Below are 24,682 nucleotides of genomic sequence, written 5' to 3'. Positions count from 1 at the left end.
TTTTCGTAAATGTTGTACTTGTTCAAGGCGTATTAACAAGGTGAGTGCGTCCCGGCAACAAATACAACCAAAGTAAATTAATAAAGTAGACTCAGTAGAACAGCTGACTATTTTTGTACCCTTCACCTTCGTGAGAAGGGTATATATAAGTTTGTCATTCCGTTTGTAATTTCTACATTTTTCATTTCCGACCCTATAAAGTATATATATTCTGGATCCTTATAGATAGCGGTGTCGATTAAGCCATGTCCGTCTGTCTGTTGAAATCAATTTTCTGAAGACCCCAGATATCTTCGGGATCCAAATCTACAATAATTCTGTCAGACATGCTTTCGAGAAGTTTGCTATTTAAAATCAGCAAAATCGGTCCACAAATGGCTGAGATATGAGGAAAAAACCAGGACAACCTCGATTTTTGACCTATTTATACCCTACACCACCATAGTGGGGAGGGTATTATGCGTTTGTGCAGATGTTTGTAACGCCCAAAAATATTAGTCTAACCACCCACCTTAAAGTATACCGATCGACTTAGAATCACTTTCTGAGTCGATTAAACGATGTCCGTCCGTCTGGTTGGCTGGCCGGCTGGCTGGACGGCTGGCTGGCTGGCTGGCTGGCTGGCTGTCCATGTAAACCATGTGCGCAGAGTACAGGTCGCAATTTTGAAGATATTTCGATCAAATTTGGTACATATTAATTTTTCGACCCAAGGACCAAGCCTATTGAAACTGGCTGAAATCGGTCCATTATTTCACCTAGCCCCCATACAAATGTCCCCTAGAAATTGGACTTTATCGGACATAAATGTTTAATTTATATATGTATCTACACAAATTTCGCTCCAAATAAGTTTTATATATACAAAATTCATGTCACCAAATTATGTTACGATCGGTCCATAATTAGTCATAGCTCCCATATAGACCCGCTTCCGAAAATCACTTTAACGTGCATAAATCGCTTAAAAATGTTGGTATACACACAAAATTCAACATAGTTAACTTTAATATAGACATAAATCACACGACCTAATTTTATGGTGATCGGTCCATAATTGGTCATAGCTCCCATATGAGGCCCACTTCCGAAAATCACTCACGAATATAAATTATTGATATTTTAAAAGAAAAATATTTTTACTCATTTACTCGGACTTGACCGACCATACTTTCTTACTTGTTATACCCTTCAGCTTCGTGAGAAGGGTATATATAAGTTTGTCATTCCGTTTGTAATTTCTACATTTTTCATTTCCGACCCTATAAAGTATATATATTCTGGATCCTTATAGATAGCGGAGTCGATTAAGCCATGTCCGTCTGTCTGTCTGTCTGTCTGTCTGTCTGTCTGTCTGTCTGTCTGTCTGTCTGTCTGTCTGTCTGTCTGTCTGTCTGTCTGTCTGTCTGTCTGTCTGTCTGTCTGTCTGTCTGTCTGTCTGTCTGTCTGTCTGTCTGTCTGTCTGTCTGTCTGTCTGTCTGTCTGTCTGTCTGTCTGTCTGTCTGTCTGTCTGTCTGTCTGTCTGTCTGTCTGTCTGTCCGTCTGTCTGTCTGTCTGTCTGTTGAAATCAGTTTTCTGAAGACCCCAGATATCTTCGGGATCCAAATCTTCAATAATTCTGTCAGACATTCTTTCGAGAATTTTGCTATTTAAAATCAGCAAAATCGGTCCACAAATGGCTGAGATATGAGGAAAAAACCAAGACAACCTCGATTTTTGACCAATTTTTTACCTATATCTGGATTACTAAGACATTAATATAGACAATATGGATATCTAATGATAGATATTTCAAAGACATTTGCAACGACGTATATAAGACCATATTAAGTTGGTCCTACAATGGGTCAAAATCGGGAAAAAAAAATTTTAACCCGAATTTTTTTTTTTCAAAAAAAAAAAATTTTAAAAACCAAAAAAAAATTTTTAAAATTTAAAAAAAAAATTTTAAATTTAAAAAAAAAAAAATTTAATTTAAAAAAAAAAAATTTAAAATAAATTTTTTTCCAAAAAATGAAAAAAACAACTAAAAAAAATTAAATTTTGTTTACCTAAAAATATTTAAAATTTTGAAGTATAATTTGGTGAAGGGTATATAAGATTCGGCACAGCCGAATATAGCACTCTTACTTGTTTTTACCTATATTTGGATTACTAAGACATTAACATAGACAATATGGATATCTAATGATGGATATTTCAAAGACATTTGCAACGACGTATATAAGACCATAGTAAGTTGGACCTACAATGGGTCAAAATCGGAAAAAAAAATTTTGAACCCGAATTTTTCACCAAAAAAAAAAAATTGAAAAAATAAAAAAAAATTTAAAATAACAATTAGAAAATTTTATTTTTCCAAAAAATTAAACAAACAACTTTGGAAAAAAAATAAATTTTGTTTACCTAAAAATATTTAAAATTTTAATTTTGAAGTATAATTGAAGATTCGGCACGGCCGAATATAGCACTCTTACTTGTTTTTATTCAGTATTCAGTTTGTTTTATTCAGTTAACTGATATGGATTTATTTTAAAATAAATCTTTCTAGGTTCATTATTTCAGAAAATTAAAAAAGGTTTCGCTTTTCGGTACTTTCATACCTCTAAGCTCTCTTTCCTTGATTCAAATTTTTTTTTTATCGATAAGTTAATAAAGTCACTTCTTCAATTTAGGTTATTATTGCAATCAATTACAAAATATTGACTTAAATTTTCAAATAAAAATCGTTGTCTATTGGATCTGAAAACATTTTTATACATAGAAAATGTTCCTTCGAAATCAACTGATGTTATGGGAGCAAATTTAAAAGACAATGGCCCATAATCATAGTCAAACACTAAAGTGGGTTCTTTTTAGAAACAACTTTAAAATAAAAACCTGCTTTTAATTATTTTGCAACTGTAGTCAAAATTAAAGTATGTTTTAAATTGAACCGACTTTAACTGGGTGCCACGGCAATTGTAGAAAATGTTTTCATACAATATACAACAAAATACAGACAAGTGACAACGCTGAACAGCTGACATACAAAATTAAAAAAAAAACAAAAAAGGTAAACAATAAAAGTAACCGGGACAACTAAAGAAAAAAAGTTGTTTGTTGTGGAAAAATTAAATATATAAGATGAATATCATAATTAGAATATTTTGGTACTAATTTTATTGATAACTGTTCAATAATTGCAAAATCTCTACCAATATCTTGTAACTTAAACATTTTTTACTTTCTGCAGAACTTTTTTACTTGGTGAAGAATAGCTGATGCTGTTGTTAATAGAGTTAATAACAGCTTCAGCTAGTTTTATATTTAAAGTCGACTTCAACGTCAGAAGTATACTTTAACTTGTCTATGATAGACCTAAAGTCCACTCTGGAGTAAAGTCGAGTTTAATTCTCTTAAAGTATTCTTTATTTCTGACTATGATTATGGGCCAATATTTCTTTAACACTTAGAACGGTTAAGTTTGAATTAGAACTAAAATTTGATATTTAGATGGCGCTATTATTAAAATAGGGCTTATTTTATATCAAAAAATCTATTTATCAATTTTGAATTTTAAACAAAGGAAGTAAAAACCTGTAACACAACAGCGAGAAGTAAGTAATACATAATTTGTTTTTGATATAGTCAAAATATGCTATTAAACATTAAAATATGCTCTAAAAACGCAAAAATATGACATAAATATGCTCTTAAAACAAATATATGCAAAAATATGCATTTAAGGGTGCCAAAATTCTTAAATAGTTCTGAAACGTGTAAATATCTTATCCATGTGCTCATTAGACTCACCAGAAAAAACATGCATTTGTATATTTTGGTTTCCCTGGTGATCACAGATTGAGCTCCTTTTCTTGATTATACGCTTATTGGGCATGTTATTAGATAATTTAGATATTTTGAGTTTTTATATAAGCAATAGAATTTTGGTCTGTCTATGATAGACCTAAAGTCCACTCTGGAGTAAAGTCGAGTTTAATTCTCTTAAAGTATTCTTTATTTCTGACTATGATTATGGGCCAATATTTCTTTAACACTTAGAACGGTTAAGTTTGAATTAGAACTAAAATTTGATATTTAGATGGCGCTATTATTAAAATAGGGCTTATTTTATATCAAAAAATCTATTTATCAATTTTGAATTTTAAACAAAGGAAGTAAAAACCTGTAACACAACAGCGAGAAGTAAGTAATACATAATTTGTTTTTGATATAGTCAAAATATGCTATTAAACATTAAAATATGCTCTAAAAACGCAAAAATATGACATAAATATGCTCTTAAAACAAATATATGCAAAAATATGCATTTAAGGGTGCCAAAATTCTTAAATAGTTCTGAAACGTGTAAATATCTTATCCATGTGCTCATTAGACTCACCAGAAAAAACATGCATTTGTATATTTTGGTTTCCCTGGTGATCACAGATTGAGCTCCTTTTCTTGATTATACGCTTATTGGGCATGTTATTAGATAATTTAGATATTTTGAGTTTTTATATAAGCAATAGAATTTTGGTCTGAAATATGATTGATCACAGACCGGTGTATTTTGCAGATGTATTTAATAAGTGGGCGTATTAGTAGGCGTGGACAATTTTTATTTATGTAAACACTTTTGCGGACTATGTATTATTAAAAATTAGTTAAATCGGTCCAGGCGTCCTGCGATTTTAGATATATCGAAAAAATGGCGTGGTCAATTTAAGTAAAAACTTAAATTGGATTACTAAATCATTTAAACATAAAATTATCCAAATCAGTGTAGCCGTTTTTCGATTTTATATAAAACGACAAAAGCGGGCGTGGTCAATTTTTCATTCAGTAAAAATCTAACCATTTAAAAAAAAACAAATCGCTAATAACTTGGCCAATAAGCGTTTCATCAAGAAAAGGAGCTCGATCTGTAATAACTTATATTTCTGACCAAAAATCGATTTTTTATATAAAAACTCAAAATATCTACATTCGCTAATAACTTGGCCAATAAGCGTTTAATCAAGAAATGGAGCTCGATATGTGATCACTTATATTTCTGACCAAAAAACGATTTTTTATATATAAACTCAAAATATCTAAATTCGCTAATAAATTGGCCAATAAGCGTATAATCAAGAACAGGAGCTCGATCTGTGATCACTCATATTTCTGACCAAAAATTGATTTTTTATATAAAAACTCTAAATATCTAAAATCGCTAATAAGTTGGCCAATAAGCGTTTAATCAAGAAAAGGAGCTCGATCTATGATCACTCATATTTATATAAAAACTCAAAATATCTAAATTTGCTAATAACTTGGCCAATAAGCGTTTAACCAAAAAAAGGAGCTCGATCTGTGATCATTCATATTTCTGAACAAAAATCGATTTTCTATATAAAAACTCACAATAACTAAAATCCCTAATAACTTGGCCAATAAGCGTTTAATCATGAAATGAAGCTCGATCTGTGATCACTTATATTTCTGACCAAAAATCGGTTTTTAATATAAAAACTTACAATATCTAAATTCGTTAATAACTTGACCAATAAGCGTTTAATCCAGAAAAGGAGCTCGATCTGTAATCACGTATATTTCTGACAAAAAAAACGATTTATTATATAAAAACTCACAATAACTAAAATCGGTAATAACTTGGCCAATAAGCGTTTAATCAATAAAAGGAGTTGCCAACCGTCCCGTTTTCGACGGGACAGACCAGTTTTAGAGTCGAATGTCCCGTGTCCCGGCGATACTCTGAACGGGACGCCATTTGTCCCGTTTAAAAAAAAACAACTTTTTCATTAATTACCACAAAAAATATAAAAAAATCAAAAATTGGAAATACCGATAAACAAGGATGCTTTATTTTCTGAAATATAGTATTTTCTAAAAACTGAATATCAAAACTTACTATGTACTTTGAATGGAAAGTTTCACACCCACTGTTCCGATCTAGACCATTTTAGCTAAACTCTGTACATGATAAGAATTTGATTCATACAAAGTTTAAATACATTGCAATTACTCCAGATATTCGAAATTAACTATATACTTTGTATGGGAGGTGTCACTCCCACTAATCCAATCCCGACCATTTTACAGCCAAACTATGTAAAGTGATAAGTGAGCTATCGGACAAGTTTGAGGAATCTCGCAATTATAGTTCTGAAAATATTTATTTACCTTTGTGTGTAGGTGACTTAAACCTTGTTCCGATTCTTCCCAATTTGGTTAAACTTCATGTCGTGATATGAAATTGATTCATATAAAGTTTGAAGAATTTCACAATTATAGTACTCCAGATATTTGAAAATAACTATTTACTTTAAAAAATTCAGTCTCGCACATTTTCAGCCAATCTCCGTATAGTAACAAGAATTTGATTCATACAAAGTTTAAATACTTTATAATTATAGTACTCCAGATATTCGAAATTAACTATTTACTTTGTATGAGAGATGTCACGCCATCTAACACAATAACATTTTCACCCAAAAAATGTAGAATAGTAAGGGTGATATTAGGGCAAAATTTTAAGACTTCCACAATTATAGTTCTCCAGATATTCGAAAATAATTATTTACTCCTGTATAAAGTTCGAAGACTTTCACAGTAATAGTTCTTCAGATTTTACACAATTAAAATTAATGTGTTATTGTTGATTTTAATAAATAAAATAGGATAACACTGCTTCAAAATAACACTTTTTGTCAGAACTTGAAAAGCGTCCAAATGGAGGTTGTATGCCTATTCGTAATTTTTCAAATTCAACAATAGTTATTTTAATTTTTTTCTATGAAAACCATTTTTTTTTGCACAGTGCTTTAAAGACAATTTTATATAGACAAAAAGGAGATATTACTTATTAAAATCGGTTTATATTTGCAAAAGTTATTAAACATTTTCGAGAAAAGTTCGAAAATATTTACCCTGTTTTTTTACATTTATATGCGCTGGGGGAGAAAATACTCAAAAAGGTATTAATGAAAAGTTGAATAACTTTTACAGTTTTCATCCGATTTGAAAAATTAAAACATTGTTTTATTAAGAACTTTTCTTTATACATTGATATAAATTTTTATAAGCTTTCATGTCAAAATAAGCAATGAAAAGCGACTCAAATCAAAAAAGATCGTAACAAAAACAATACTTATAACTTACAAATTTTGAAGCGTAATAAGATTTCTTTCCCAACACGTTAAAAAAATAAAAATTGAACAAAAACTGACTGAGTTACAGATCGATAAGTTGAAAAACATTACTGTAAACCAGCGGTGGCCAGAAAGAGAGTGTTTAAAATGCATATGGTGTAGTGTAAAATATAAAAGAGAACACAAATGAATATATGTGTACTTTGCACCGAAAATTAAATTAAATTAAATTGTTTTTGTTTTGTGTTTATTTTGAGTTTTTGCTGAGAACATTCGTATTGCGTGTGTATTAGTGAGAATAACACAATGCCCTCAAGGGCATGTTTGGCCACCTATGCTGTAAACGGTTTTTTCAGAATAACTGCTGAATTTGAAGGTGTTTCTGAAATTTTTTGACACAATTTGTAATGTACTCAGCAAGTCTTATAACCCACACTAGGTCATTTTCCATGTTTTTTTCCAACGTTCTCTGATCATTTAGTGGTGTCCCGTTTTGGAAATTTCAAAAGGTGGCAAGTCTAAGTTCGATCTGTGATCTGTGATAAGTTCGATCTGTGATCACTTATATTTCTGGAAAAAAACGATTAATCTATAAAACGATATAAAAACTCACAATAACTAAATTCGCTAAAATTTGGCCAATAAACGTTAAATCAAAAAAAAAAGGAGCTCGATCTGTGATCACTCATATTTCTGTAAAAATAAAACACATGCTACTATTGTATATAAAAATTATTCAAAAATAAATAACACACTTTTAATATCATTTAAAATTAGTGTAAATTAAACAATAGTAATTGTTTAAAATTTAATATTTCAGCACAACTATGAACTATTTTAAAAGAATTAATTATAAACAAATAAAGAAAATTTCTAGAAGACTTCATTCGCGTTGGCTATTAAAATAATAGTTTAATTTTTTGGTGGTGGGCGAAGAGCAACATTAGCTTCATAATCTTTTAAGGAAGCACGATGTGTTGACTTCTTGTTCGCGCTTGGATGGGGTGAACCACCACGCTTACCTCTTTTACCGGGAGCATGTCGGTTTGTTAGATGTGTTTTATAGGTCTGTTGGTATCCATAGCCCTCCGGATTGTTGTTAAATTTAGGATTATAACTATCAAATTCTAGAGGTTTATATTTATGACTTCGAGGTTGTTGCTGCTCATAACTGGAGTCATCATATTTACCAGGCATTGCCTCCTTCTTTAGTACATGCTGATAAGGGTTCATTATAGGATAGCCATCTTCGGAAACATTAGAACTTGAAGTTTCGCGATCAGGTTCGCGATCAGATGGTGGTTCCGCATAATAACCACCTTGTGAATTACTAGCCGCGTAACCTTTATAGTCTGGATGATTTTCTGCGGCAGCCTTTAATTTACGAAATTCTGCTTCCGCTCGTTGCTTTTGCTTATATGGCAATGAATTGATGTCATGATAGATTTCTGAATTGAAATACAATTTGTTTGGTTTGTTGGTGGAAGCAATTTGATGTTCTTCTGGATCCGGTGTTGTAACTACGTGCGAAAGATCAAATTCCTCCAAATTCTTTAATGCTTGTGAGTGATCAAATTGTTCGTATGATTTAATGGGTAAATTATAAGGTTTTGATACAGTTTTTACTGTGGCGGTATGTAAAGGTGCCTTTGTTTTTATTTTGTATATAAATTCAACATTTGGTGTTAATTCGGCTACATCATGGGCAGCTGTTTGATATGCACTTTCGTTTTCATTCTGATAATTGGACTTAGGAGGTGCATTTTTATGGTACTTTTGGGTTGATGAGATTGCTTGAGATGCCAAATATTTATAAGGTTCTTGATAGCTGCCGCTAGAGGAGGAGATATATTTGGTTGGTTTAATTGTAGTAGAAGCTATACGTTTCTCGTCACTTCCTGGAACTGTTATGACTTTAAAATAGGTTTTGGGCTCTTGATTTTGAGGAGCTGCAATAATCTTGCCTTCTGCTTCCAATTCCTTCATATATTTAATAACAGACTTTTCAATTTGCTTCATGATTTCGGCTTTTGGTATTTCTGTAGAAGCGGACACTCGTATCCTCTCTTCGTTTTCATTTGCATTTTCTTGATATTGGGGAGCAGGTTTGTAGATAAATTTAGTGCGATAGTTACGGTCGACCACGGATTGTTGTGCTGGATCATAACCTTCGGTATGTTCTTCATATATATTGTAGGATCTGGTGACAGGATCTTTTTCATATACTGGAGCGGGAGATTCATCGGCTTCATTTTGTTCAGCTTGTGGTGGTTTTTGTTCTCTGTCTTTTACCAATTGTTGCGCTTGTTGTATTTGTTCTTGCAACTGGGCTTGTAAATGTTCTTCCAATTGTTGTTTGGCATCATTTTCGGATGTTGGTCGAGAGGGATATTGTTCGTAAGCCTGTTGCGGAGCTTGTTCGTCGTCAGTTGTATATGTCTGATGTGGTACTTCCTTTTGGGTATATGTATAATATTCGTAATTATTTTGTTTTTGTTCCTCGTTTTGCTTTTGTTGCTCTTGCTGTTGCTGTTGTTGATGATGATCTAATAGCTGTTGATTCTGCTGCTGCAAATGATCCTGTTCTTTTTGCTGTTGCTGATGGTGCTGCTGAGGTTGTTCTGATTGTGTTGGTTCTGGTTCATAGGGTACGCGTATAGGTTCACGCAATCGAGAACCATACATACCCATTGCTTTGGCTACATATTCTTCAGCAGTTTCAGTATCTTCTAATGAATCATGAGGTATTGTGATAGTGCTAGTATATTTGGCTGTTATTTTAGTGTGTACAGGTTTATTCTCAGGCTGTATTAAATTAATATCGGCAGTATTGTATATGTAGTCTTTAAGGGAATAAAACTGATTTATAAGTATAAGTTGGGGAAATGAATATATTAAATTTACCTCCAGCATCAGTGGAGTATGCTCCGCCTCGTCGATATTTATTAGATTCCGTATTTGTTGAAGCTGCTATTACTTGATCTGCTGAAGTCTTTTCCGTTGCTTCATCTGAAGAGAACTTGGTACTGCCAGGACCAAAACGACGTCTATTACGCCCATTTGCTACAGCTTCATTAAACCCTAAAGATGCTACCTAGAAATAGCAATAGTTTAAATTTATAATCGATTTTATACTTATGTATACCACGTAGTAAACAATAGTTTACAGTTAATTGATATTTTTCAATGGTAAAAAAATATCAATCACATCACATCAAATGAATAAACAAAAAATTATTTACATACATATAAACATATCAAGTATTTATTATATTTATTATGAGAGATTTGTAAAAAATAACAGCAGGACAATGTTTAGAACTAATTTTAATACATATTTATATTAAAATACTAAATTAGAATTGAAGTTGTGATAAAATTCCCTATTACGCTTTTACGCTTTTACAAGATGTCTCAAATAAAATATGTATAATAGTTATGCATATTGAAAAGAGTTTAATTAGTTAAATAGTTATTTATTAAAAATGATACTAATTATAATTTCAAAGTTATTTTGTGATGACAATTGCGACATCTAAACTTATCGATCGATCGATGTAAAATAAATATATGTACAATGTATGTACATTAGAGTGTCCCTTAGAATTAAATTTTTGGAAATGTTGAGACGGTACCCCCTGAAAACTTGTGTAATGACATAAAATACCACCAAAAAAATGTTTAGCTTGTTCTAAGAAGGGCAACCCGTGCCGACTTAGCGATTTAGTTTTAAGGTGCATTTACAAGGGGAAAAATGCATTTTTTTTTCAGTTTTTGTAAAAATGTTGCCATTAAATAATTACTTTAGCAATTTAATTTAAAAGAATCGAAATGTGTACGTAATTGTCGTTCTAATGAATGACAAAAAAAAATATTTTTTTAACGGCAGTTTCAAAACTCCATTTTCAATTTTTTAAAAATTTTGTTCAGAATTTTTTGATCATCACATGGGGATTTATTAACAACATAATAGGGAATAAAAATATGAAAAAAATATGACAATACCTCCTATGGTACCAGCGAGTTAAATTTTGAGCCATATTTTGGAGAATGAGCCGAATTTCCTTACTGTTATGATTTTAAAGTAAGATCTATTCAGAATTGTATAGTCCAGGTAATTTAAAATATAGTCTGAAAGTTTTACTAAAATCGGAAAACTTTAACCCTTAAATCGTGAAGGTCAAACTTCAAATTTTTCAATATTTCAAATTTCTCATGGAAAGATAGCGAAATGTTATATATTTTTGGGCCGATTTTGATGAAACTTAAGAAAAATGTAACACAAAGTCCAGTATTTACAAAAACAACAGAAAAATTTAAATTAACCCATAATAGCACTTGGGATTAAAATGACCGCAAACTTCTAAAACCATTAAAAAATAGTCAATTTCAATAGAGCTGATGAAAATTTTATTTTTATAGGAAACAAACTTTAAAGTATTGTGTTGGGTATTAGAAAATAGTATTACGAAGCCATTTTGAAAAATGTTCACAATTTTCTTCAATTTTGACCACACATTTTTCAAACGGCAAAATATTGTATTTATACCTGATTTTTGCTTTAATAACGTAATTAATATTTTATTGAGGATTTTTGAATAATAAAATTGATTTTAACCCTTTAGTGTACTTTTGATTTAATAGATTTAAAAAATAACTTGAATGATTGAATTTATTTAACTCTGAGAAACATTAAAGTTATCATCATTCATATTGAATGTGTTTTTCGTGACTTTAATAGTTGAGTGTCTTTTTAACCCCAAGTGCTTTTAAGGGTTAATTTTAATTTTTGTGCTATTATTGTAAATACTAGACATCATGTTATATTTTTCTTAAGTTTCATCAATATTTTTATTCCCTATTATGTTGTCAATAAATCCCCATGTGATGATCAAAAAATTCTGAAATTTGTTTAACAAAATTTTTAAAAATTTGAAAATGGAGTTTTGAAACTGCCGTTAAAAAAAATAATTTTTTTGGTCATACCTGGGAATAGGTTAGCGGTATCCTACGAAGATAAAAACTCATATGCAAGTAAATATGGATATATTCTAAGTAAAAATAAACTTTTATTTTAATATTTCTCAAAATATGTTAATTTTGTTCCTACATTTCATGTTATAGTTTCCTGAGACACGTTAATGGCCTGGCGATTTTTTAATTACTTTAACATTTTTTAACTAATTTTTGTCTTTTATATCTTATTAGAACGACAATTACGTACACATTTCGATTCTTTTAAATTAAATTGCTAAAGTAATTATTTAATGGCAAAATTTTTACAAAAACTGAAAAAAATGCATTTTTTCCCCTTGTAAATGCACCTCAAAACTAAATCGCTAAGTCGGCACGGGTTGCCCTTCTTAGAACAAGCTAAAAATTTGTTGGTGGTATTTTATGTCATTACACAAGTTTTCAGGGGGTACCGTCTCAACATTTCCAAAAATTTAATTCTAAGGGACACTCTAATGTACATTGTACATACATAGAGTAAGTTCGGGTAATGTGGTATAGGCGGGTAATGTGGTATAGCTGCTTTTCTCTAAAACTAAGAGCATAGGAGTAGCGAGTTTTTAGGAGTAGTAAGAGTTTTATGATCTAAGAAAATTAACATTGTGTGAGTGTACTTCATTTCTGCAGGTCATGGAAATAGTCAGTTGTAAAAAATCAGCATTATCTTGTGGTAGACTTTTTTTGTGATCTGTTAAAAATTAATTTTTTTCTAAAATCACGTGTTTTAAACTTCAATAATTTAATTTTAAAGACAAATGGGAATATTTTGCTATTGAAGAACATATGTAACAATATAGCATATTTAGTGTACTTATATGTTTAATTTTATAATAATTTCAATAAACCACGTGGTCGGCTAATGTTGTATAGCTAAAGAATTTCAAGCAAATAATATGCCAAAGAAATGTGAAGTATGAAAATGGGCATCGGAAGAATTGAAGAACGCTATCTGAGCTATTAGAAACAACAAATGGACTTTTTTTCGCATCAGTCATTCAATGTCTCCTACGTAGCGAAGAATTTATTGAGGAGCTTCTGGTAGGCTTGGTCAGCCGCCAACTTTAACCGAATTCATTGAAGATGATTTAAATAAAACACAACTCATTTACAAATTAAAATATTTTGCATCGGTTATGTGGTTTAGTATACAATATTAAAAGAACATGGTGTACCACATTACCCGCCAATTTTTCCAATGGCTTGTTAATGGGCTTTTTCCCTTTTTCCCAAATTTCTCTAAAACTTGTACTTAAAAGACTTTTAATTTCATGGATGTAAACCTAACACTTGTAGTAGAACATCAGCTGATAACTGTTCCAGTCGAATTAAGATTTTAAAAATTTTAGTCAAATAAAAAATAGGTATATCACATTACCCGAACTTACTCTATGTATATATGTTTGTACAATACATTTCAGTGGTTGAATTAAATCATTGTATGTACATATGTATATTACAAATTACGACTGAAGATTTATAATCATTTAACTTTAAATCATATCGATTTACTTAGGTATTTAATTATTTAATTAAATACATTTTAATAAAAAATTTTACAAAAAGAAAGCAATTTTCATACAGATTTTATTGATTAATTAAATATAAATAGTGTTCATAGTTTTCAAATTTATTTACAAATCTAAAATACCTAACAACTACTCTATTATAATTTATGTATTTAAAATATAAATTTAAAGTAGTCCTCCTGTATTTGTATATTTTACGCAATTATGCCTTACACATGCATGTTATATATTCTAAAGAATCAGAAAGTGATTTAGATAAGCTGAAAATATAAAAATATCGATAATTGGGTAGAAACTGTTCGAAAAATAGATTTGTTAAAAAATCTTCCGTAAGTAATTCACATTTATTTTAAATGATTCGATTTAAAAAATACTCTTTAAGTAGGTCGACTCAATACAAATTGAAAGGATTCTTAAAGGAATTATTATGGTACTTAACATTACTTATAACTTGTAAGGAGGGATATTAATATCTAGAAAAAATAATGACAATATAATAGTGGTTAAAATTTGTTTATATACATACATTTTGATTTGAAAATGTTGTCTTTCAAAACCAATTACCCCTTTTTTCTAGATTTAACTTTGCCGGACGTATAAAATCTTTTGATTTGAACAGTAGACATTATTAACTTTTCCCCCATTAACTAAGAGTCTAAACAAATCCATTCGAATGCGCATGCGGTCATTTCTTATTTGAAAAACTTTACTGTGTTTGGCTTAATTAAGTTTAAAAAAACTACCCGGAATTCTTGTGAATGATCATATTTTTGTTTATTTCCCAGGAATGAAAAATGTTCGGAATATTAGGAGCCATGAACTAAATGTTAAACATGATTCTAGGTTCATCATTATAAAATGTTCAAAAAGTACCATTACAGAACCATAAATTCTTATTTGCATGTCGTTCATTATCATAAGTACCTACATACATATAAATTAAATTATTTAATATATAAAAAAGTACCATTAGAAAAATTATAAATTTCGTTTACGTTTACGCTCTTGTACACCCGTTAATTGTTCGTATAGAACAAATGCTTAAAATTTTATCAAAATAATGTTATAGTTGGTATTTTTTTAATAGTAAATAATACGATTTAAAATTTACCAAAGAGGTAGCAACACATAGTTTTTACTATATGAAATGGTTTTGGTATATGTATTAGTTTAGAACATATACTGTTACCGGAAAGGAAACCTATATTCCAAATTGCATGTCTCTACCTTTTGACGTTTGGATCACTCAGTAACGATACTATTTTTTATACATACTACATACATACATATGTATATAGATTTTCGCAAATGCAACTTCACTTTTATAAGTGGGTATGTAATTGATTGATATTAATGTTCATGTTATCGACTTTTTTTATATTGTTTATTTTGTATTTACAGTTTCTAAGGAAAGAAAAAAGCTTTCGCTTTTACTTAGATTTGCTTTATTTTTATCACGCTTGGTAAATTTAACGCCAACACCCATACCAACAGCAACACCAATTCGAAACTCCAACAATAGAAAATAAATAACATTATGTTGATGTAAAGTTCATTAACACGTTCGTTACGTTAGCTTTTTATTGAATTCGTTATAATAAGTATTAAAGCTGTTTTTTTCAAGCACCATCATTTAAACTATACAATCATTATCCTGCTATTATTGCATCACACATTGTCCAATTTATATTGTTTAAAATTAATAATTAAACCAGTTTTGAGCATAACATTTGCACAATTCCTTTTTTATGTCTGTTTTTATTAGACATGTTTCTTTTTTTTTTTTGATTTCATCACTGATTTTGCTATTTGTTTTTTATTTTTTTAAAAGCCTGTCTGCTTTGTTACAGGATATTCACAAATCGTCCATTTTATTTATTTATTTGTATCCCGAACTGTTAACGTTACTTACAATGAGCAAGGTTATGTATAAAAATTTTAACTGTAGCGCGTACATTATTCCACTTTGGTATCTAAACATCAATTGTTTTCGTAATATGTCCAATCCAAAGCTTTTATAATGTGAATTTCTTTTTTGAATGGTATTTTCCAATGTACGTAGTTTACAACATTTTCCCAGTTACAAAAAAACTTGCATGTAAACATGCAGTCAAGTCAGCATTTTGATACAATACAATACCTGTGCATAAAGTGTGCATTTGTACAATATAATGGTAGAAACGTATGTATGTATGTAAAAAATTGGTGCATACAACTGTGTATATTTCAAATACTTGCAGAAAAATACTATATAAAAAGTTGGCTCTGAAACTATTTATTGATAACAGGTATTTACATGTGTACTTGTATATAAAGATATGTATGTATGTAAGTATTTGTAATATAAACAGATATTACTTCATATTTCTAGCATAAAAATCCATTTGTTTATTATTTATACCTTCTTCAATGTTTTGCTTTTTATTATTTTAAAATATTGAACAATTGTAACATTTTGTTTTTACACAGTTGTCAAGTGCTGATGACTTTGTAATTAATTAAGTGCTGTTTAATTATACATATTTGCTAAATGTATATTCAATTGTTTTGAACCATTTAGTGTCATAATGACAATGACAATGACGTTGAACTTTGTTAGTTTGTTAAAACATCTGTAGCTGGTAATTCAACTTTTATTATTCCTATGATCATCTCCTATGATCATCTCTGATCTCTCAAGTCTTAAAGTTGCATTTCAACGTCAATGGAAGCTAGATAGCCAATAGAGTTTATATAATACATTATCTGGTATAAATAATAATGCGTTGTTGTTACGTTGTATGTATGTATGTATGTATGTATGTATGTATGTATGTATGTATGTATGTATGTATGTATGTATGTATGTATGTATGTATGTATGTATGTATGTATGTATGTATGTATGTATGTATGTATGTATGTATGTATGTATGTATGTATGTATGTATGTATGTATGTATGTATGTATGTATGTATGTATGTATGTATGTATGTATGTATGTATGTATGTATGTATGTATGTATGTATGTATGTATGTATGTATGTATGTATGTATGTATGTATGTATGTATGTATGTATGTATGTATGTATGTATGTATGTATGTATGTATGTATGTATGTATGTATGTATGTATGTATGTATGTATGTATGTATGTATGTATGTATGTATGTATGTATGTATGTATGTATGTATGTATGTATGTATGTATGTATGTATGTATGTATGTATGTATGTATGTATGTATGTATGTATGTATGTATGTATGTATGTATGTATGTATGTATGTATGTATGTATGTATGTATGTATGTATGTATGTATGTATGTATGTATGTATGTATGTATGTATGTATGTATGTATGTATGTATGTATGTATGTATGTATGTATGTATGTATGTATGTATGTATGTATGTATGTATGTATGTATGTATGTATGTATGTATGTATGTATGTATGTATGTATGTATGTATGTATGTATGTATGTATGTATGTATGTATGTATGTATGTATGTATGTATGTATGTATGTATGTATGTATGTATGTATGTATGTATGTATGTATGTATGTATGTATGTATGTATGTATGTATGTATGTATGTATGTATGTATGTATGTATGTATGTATGTATGTATGTATGTATGTATGTATGTATGTATGTATGTATGTATGTATGTATGTATGTATGTATGTATGTATGTATGTATGTATGTATGTATGTATGTATGTATGTATGTATGTATGTATGTATGTATGTATGTATGTATGTATGTAAGTATTTAGGTATGTATATTGTTTTTTAAGTGATTGAGAATGGAATTTTTGTTTTAAATTTAAACAATTTGTACTCGGCTGTGTTGAATATTACATATACATATGTATACCAACCAACAATATAAGACTGACACCGATTTTATTACGTTTTTTAAATCTGATTTTGCATATTTTCAATACCAAATTTTGTATGGATGCCACAACTCTATAGACATTTATAGAGCCATATTCCGGGAAGATATTGGTATAGGTGCTACGAAAAATCATGGGCCGAATCTTACCATATTCCATACAAATTTGTTATTTTATAATAGGTATAATGTGTGTAAAATTTCAATGTATGTATTATCTAATGTATATTAACTTTTTTGGAGGCTATCTCACAGTTTAGGTCTATTCAACCGATTTTGCCCATTTTCAATACCAAACATTTCTGATCAACAAAGAATATTTGAGAAAAATTTCATTCACCTAAGTCCTTACCAGCAGACGGATGGACATAGCTAACTATGTCGTTTTAAACATCAATAGTTTATAATTTTATTCCAAATTGATTACATTGAAAAGTTTTGATATTAGAAACTACTTTCTACATTAATTTTCCAATCGACTTTGGATAAACACACCAATATTAGAAAATTATGAAACCTGACTAAAAATGAAAACCTTGTGACTACTAAAGAACTAGGAATGATTAACTGATGTATCTGGAATAGAGTTTGAATGATTTTCCAATTAATAATAAACATAACAATATGGTTATAATAGTTTTTTACTTGTGCGCAATTTCGATAACATTTGGCACATGTATTATATTCGGCCGAAAGACAAAGCCTATTGGAATTGGTACAAATCGTTAAATTTCACCTAGCAAAGAAACAAATGTCATCCCGAAATATGACTACATATGTATAACAAATGTCATCCCGAAATATGACTACATATGTATATCGGCCAAAAATGCTTCATTTATATCGATATCCAAACAGTTTTTTCTCATTCACTCTGTGTATGGTATCATATGGTCGGGCTTGACCAACTGTACTTTCTTACTTTCTTACTTGTTTTCTGTTTTATTTTTTTGATGTAATTTATCATGTCATACTTTCCTACAAAACTTACACTTGAAAATACATTTCTTACAGAAATATACAGGGATATTCATATGTACTATAAAAAGATAAATTTAAAAATTAACTTAAATGCAGAAAGTAATGAAAATTTTATATTTTTGGCTAAAAATGAAAATACTTATTCACCCACAAGGAAAGTTTTTTCTTAAATGTTTATTTTTCAGCCGCATTATATTAAAAGTGGAGAAAATCATTCACCATAAAAATCTTAGTTTTATTTTTTTCTATGTTTTACTTTTGTAATTAACCGTAGTATATGTATGTATATGATGTAAAATCAATTAAATATGTACGTACGTACGTATGAATGTATATTAGGCCGGGTCGAATTGTATGGACGATCAAAAAGTAAAAAATCGTATAGCAAAAACGCAATCTACGGAAAATTCTAAGAAAGTTTCCTCAAGAAACCATAGGTCTAAAATCAAATCAAATCCTATCTTGCGCATTTCGTATTTTATCCAATAAAAAGAAACTATTAAAAAAAATTAATACTGAAATATCATTGGATAAAAGACCAAATGCACAAGATAGGATTTGATTTTAGACATATGGCTTCTTGGTGTACATTTCTTAGAATTTTCCGTAGAATGCGTTTCTGCTATACGATTTTTTGTGAAAAAAATCGACCCACCCTAATATGTATTTTTTCACACTGTTCAAAAGTTATAACAAAATTTTTGTTTCAAATAATGTTTGTAGCTTGTTATTAAATACTATTAAAAAACACATTTCCCATAAATTATAAAACAATATGTATTATGCATTGGCATAATTAAATGTGTATTATACGAGTAGGAAAATTTCGTAGCTTTTATTTGTTCAAATGTCATCTTCTTTACCATTGAATGGAAGTTATTTCCGTTTTAATTTGCATATTAGTTTGATATACATACATATGCAAGTCTTTGGGGCTAATAACTCTTGCAATGAAAGGTTTTTTGTTGGGAAAAACTCTCATTTGTTTGTTAATAAAAGATTTCTAATGAAATAAATTTGTTTGCTACTTTAATATATACATACATACTTTCATTACCACCTTGTGTGTTTGAGTAGGAATGAATTTAATTAATTTTCATTTAATTTTATAGAGCATTAGTACACTGACTGATACTGATTTTTGTCAGAGCAAATTTGGGATTTAAGTAAAAGTAATGAAGAAGACATTTAAAGTCCGTGTTAGTAAATTGTTTGCAATATAATTTAGTATATTCTTGAGAAAATGTAATATTTATTTCGGATTTTTTTTTTTTTTTAAATTATGCATCACTAAGTAATTATTTATTCCAGTTAAGCAAAATAAGCTGCAAATTATATCTGAATGAAGTTTATTTTTAGTTTTAATAAATTAATCCATAAAAATTCAAAATAACAATTAATAGAAAATCTGTAAATTTCATGTTCACTTTTCGTTTTTTGTTTTTAAATAAAGTGCGAATAAATTGAATTCAAGCTGCTTGATACATATTTATATTTACATAAATATGTATGTATGTATGTGCATATGCATTAATACTCTCAATATGCCAAATTGCATAATATTATTTATTTTCATCTAGGAAACGCCTATCTGTTTCAATATTCATACATACATACATACATACATACATACATACATACATACATACATACATACATACATACATACATACATACATACATACATACATACATACATATTATTTTCAAAACCCATACGTTAAATAATTCCTAAATTGATTTTACTATAGTGGATAAAACTATGAATAACGACGTGCATTGGCATTTTAAACATTACAATAAAAGTAATTTGGCATTCAAGATGATGTTTTTCAAGCTTGTGCGAACAAAATATAGATAGATAGATGTCAGTGTGGTTAAATCGTTTAACACTTATGTCATACGTACGATTGTAAGAAAATTAAATGAAAACAACAAAAAATAGATATTCAACTTAAAAATTTAACCATAATTAGTATAACGACCAACCGATTAGTGAAATTCCATCGGGCAAGCTCTTAGTTAAAGTATTATGTTTGTTTTATGTATTGGAACTGAAGTCAAAACTGTAAGGAAACGATATACGTACTATTAATAAAGTGACATAAAGTAACAAAATATAAAAAAGATGGGATCCTTAGTAAAAAAAAAACTGAAGCCCTAGCAATTTTTCCTGCTGGATTACAACTACATATCGCACACCCAGTTCAAAAGTAACACAACTCAAAATTTTAATTTTTCAGAAATCGAAAATAAATATATACAGTATTGGCCATAACTAAAGCACCCCCTCAATGAATTTTTTTCATATGGTATTTTTTTGTATAAAATCAAAGTTTTAAATATCTATTATGTACTATTTTCATTTGTTAATATGTTTAGTATTGATAAAAAAATACTTTCAAAGTTAACCTTTCTATAAGAGGTAACTTAAAATCAAAAAATATTTTAAGGTAGAAAATGAAACGGACAAAACTAAAGCACCCCTTCAAGGATATAATATAAAAAAAATTTTAGTTAATTTTTTGTTGCAAATCCTTTGTTTTGGATGGCACAAGAACATCTCTTGGCATAGAAGATAATATGTTTTTATGGCGTTTTTCGATATTCCTTCCCAGACTATTTTAACGGCATGAAATAAATAGTGAAAATTTCCGATCCTTATTTCAACAATTTTCACGATTTATTTTCATATTAACAATGTGCCACAAGTTCTCAATAGGATTGAGATCGGGAGATTGACTAGGCCAATGAAGAACTTTAATCTTATTGCTCTGAAGCCAAGTCTAACAAACTTTGGAGGTGTGCTTAGGATCGTTATCCTGTTGGAAACTCCCTATAAGTGGCATCTCTTCACTGGCATAAGGCAACATTACATCTTTCAATACATCAAGGTACATGAAGCGATCCATAATCCCATAAATTTTATGATTTGGCCCAAATCCTTGACCAGAAAAGCATCACCAGACCATTACATTGCCTCCTCGATGCTTAATTGTTCCTTTGCAATACTTAGCATTCAATCTTTCTCCTTTTGGTCTGCGTACACGCCTTATTCCAGCGGAACTTTTTAAGTTGTATTTGGATTCGTCAGGAAACAGTACTATCTTCCATTTTAGGACACTCCAGTTCTTGTTCTTAGCTGATAGAAATGTTTTTTTGCTGGTCGTCAGCTGAATAATCGAGCTTCTACTACTCTTCTACGGATTGTTCTTTCGCTAACGCATAATCTTAAACTTGTTCGTATTTGAATAGCTGATGCTGAAGGATCTTTTTGTATTGCTCTTTTGATCAAGGAATCATAATATAGTGTTTTTTTCGCGAACGACCTCCAGAATGCACCGGAGATTTTCGACCAGTCTTAAAAAATGTTGAAACGAGCCTGGAAATAACTGATCTGTTAATTGAATATTTTTTACTAAATTCATGTAGTGATAAGCCCGTCTTCCAGTCTTCAATAACTTTAATTTTAAATTTACTGGAGTACTTGTTCCTTGTCAATGTTTTTTTCACAATAAACTGTATAAAACTTAAATTTTGCACACTACGTCTTCCTATATTTTTATCTTTTGGAATTTTTAAGTCCATTCATTGTGATTCCCGATAATTCACTTTGCAAATATGCAGTACCGAGTCAAATTTTTAAACATCTTATAAGAGGGCGCTTTTGTTTTGTCCATTGCGTTTTGAGTTTTTATATGATTTATCATTTTAAATTAATTTTTAATAAAATTATCTTTTACTAAATGAATATTAAATGAACATTAACAATATTAGTTAATAAAATATATACAAAATACATCCCAAAAAAGCCGCTTTTATCAAAAAAATTATGATTTGAAAAAATCCATTGAGGGGGAGCTTTAGTTATGGCCAATACTGTACATATGTACATAATGAAAGACATTAGTGTTATTTTTAGCCATAGTTAATTTTTCGGGTTTATATAACCCGACAAATTAATTTTGAGTTGAGTCACTTTTGAATTACTTACTTGAACATACTACATATATGTATGTACTTATACGGACTTCGTTTCGTAAATTTCCTAGTATGTTATATTGAAATCTTTACATCTGGACTTTATAAAATATTGTTTTGTAAAACAAAAGTATTTATATTATTTGTTTAATCAACATCCGGTTTAGTCTTTGTTCAAACATCTATTTAATTCGATATTACAAATATTCGGCCTAAATGAGCATGTTTGAGCAAACAAACGCCTTTTTTATTATTACTATCGTCGTCTCCAACAATTAGTAAACAATAAAAGTGGTTTATCTAGATTAATGATGTCTACAAGGAGTTGCCAAGTTTTATATGCAGATGCTAGAAACTTGCGTTAGTGCGCGAGAAAGTATGGTTGGTCAAGCCCTACATATAATACCCTATACTGAGTAAATGAGCCAAAACATTTTTCTTTTAAAATTTCAATAATTTATTTTCGTGAGTGGTTTTCGGAATTGGGCCTTATATGGGAGATATGAGCAATTATGAACCGATCGCTATGAGATTGGGCCGTGTGATTTATGTCTATATGAAACTTATTTCTGTTGAATTATATGTGGATTCCAAAATTTGTATGATATTTATGCTCGTTAAAGTGGTTTTAGGAAGTGGGACTTATATGGGAGCCAATTATTTGACCAATTATAGATCGCTCGCCATGAAAATAGGTCGTGTGATTTATGTCTATATAAAAGTTAAGGATACCAAAATATTTAAGGGATTTATGCCTTATATGGGAGCTATGACTAATTATGGATCAATCATCATAAAATTAGCTGACATGACCATTATGTCGCACGGGACCGTCGTACACATTTAAAGTGAAAAAAATGTCACGGGACTGTGTAGTTTCTGTTGCTTTTTTTAAGAAATAATATACATATGTACATGACTTGGATCCGTTTTGTCCGCAGTGTACCGGTAATGTAGAGGAAGATGCACGACATGTTTTCTTCATATGTCCCAGATTCCGACATGATAGAGATAATCTAGAGGCAGTAGTAGGGTGTAGTGTTGAGCCGGCAAATATAGTGCCTATTATGTTGTCATCCCTCGACAATTGGAATACTGTATGCCATTATGTGAGATTGGTTCTAGAAGAACTTCGTAGGGAAGAGGAGATTCGTAGAAGAATCGAATTAGTATAGTGTAGGATTCTACCTTTCCCCACCCTGTGAAGAAATACTTAACGGTAGTTCCACAGGGAACTTGGATTGGAGATAGAGGTTTTTTAGCGTGTTAAAGTCTCGCACTCCTGGCAAATTGTTAGGTATGCCAGAGTCTTTTGACGATTTTTACCTCGAAAAAACCGAGCCTGTACCGCCAACCTAATGGCGACGAACTTCGAGCGCTTTCTGAGACCTGCCAGGTTTTAAAAGGAAGAGGCAGTTGTGACATTAACCTGTAAGCCATTTCCGAGGAGTATCACCTCCTAGTACTAAAGTTACAGAATGCCACAAACCGTCGGCCCAGGGTTCATCAGTTCCATATCATTGTTCCAGTAATGCCATAATTAAGATCGTGCTGGTCTTGATCTTAATGCCTTTCTGCAGAAATCGTATCGGGGTGTGTCAGAGTCGTATCCATTCATCTAAAATTACGGTAGTAGAGTAGACCTAGTCACAGGTCTTCTCAGAGCACTTGCACCTATTTTGTATATATGTATGTATATATGTATGTATGTATGTATGTATGTATGTATGTATGTATGTATGTATGTATGTATGTATGTATGTATGTATGTATGTATGTATGTATGTATGTATGTATGTATGTATGTATGTATGTATGTATGTATGTATGTATGTATGTATGTATGTATGTATGTATGTATGTATGTATGTATGTATGTATGTATGTATGTATGTATGTATGTATGTATGTATGTATGTATGTATGTATGTATGTATGTATGTATGTATGTATGTATGTATGTATGTATGTATGTATGTATGTATGTATGTATGTATGTATGTATGTATGTATGTATGTATGTATGTATGTATGTATGTATGTATGTATGTATGTATGTATGTATGTATGTATGTATGTATGTATGTATGTATGTATGTATGTATGTATGTATGTATGTATGTATGTATGTATGTATGTATGTATGTATG

At 29.9% G+C, this 24,682-nt stretch overlaps 1 protein-coding gene across 1 annotated transcript; it reads right to left on the bottom strand.

Moving 5' to 3' along the window:
* Positions 1-7,856: 7,856 nt before the first annotated feature.
* LOC135958232 (basic-leucine zipper transcription factor A) lies at positions 7,857-9,988 on the bottom strand. Its single transcript, XM_065509122.1, has one exon. It carries the CDS (start codon positions 9,828-9,830, stop codon positions 8,052-8,054), a length of 1,779 nt encoding a protein of 592 aa, XP_065365194.1. The 5' UTR covers positions 9,831-9,988; the 3' UTR covers positions 7,857-8,051.
* Between the last annotated feature and the right edge of the window lie 14,694 nt (positions 9,989-24,682).

The sequence above is a fragment of the Calliphora vicina genome, chromosome 4 (assembly GCF_958450345.1).
Source record: "Calliphora vicina chromosome 4, idCalVici1.1, whole genome shotgun sequence".
NCBI classification, from domain to species: Eukaryota; Metazoa; Arthropoda; class Insecta; order Diptera; family Calliphoridae; genus Calliphora; species Calliphora vicina.
Note: the sequence above shows the minus strand (reverse complement) of the source record. Positions and strands in the feature narration are given on the sequence as shown.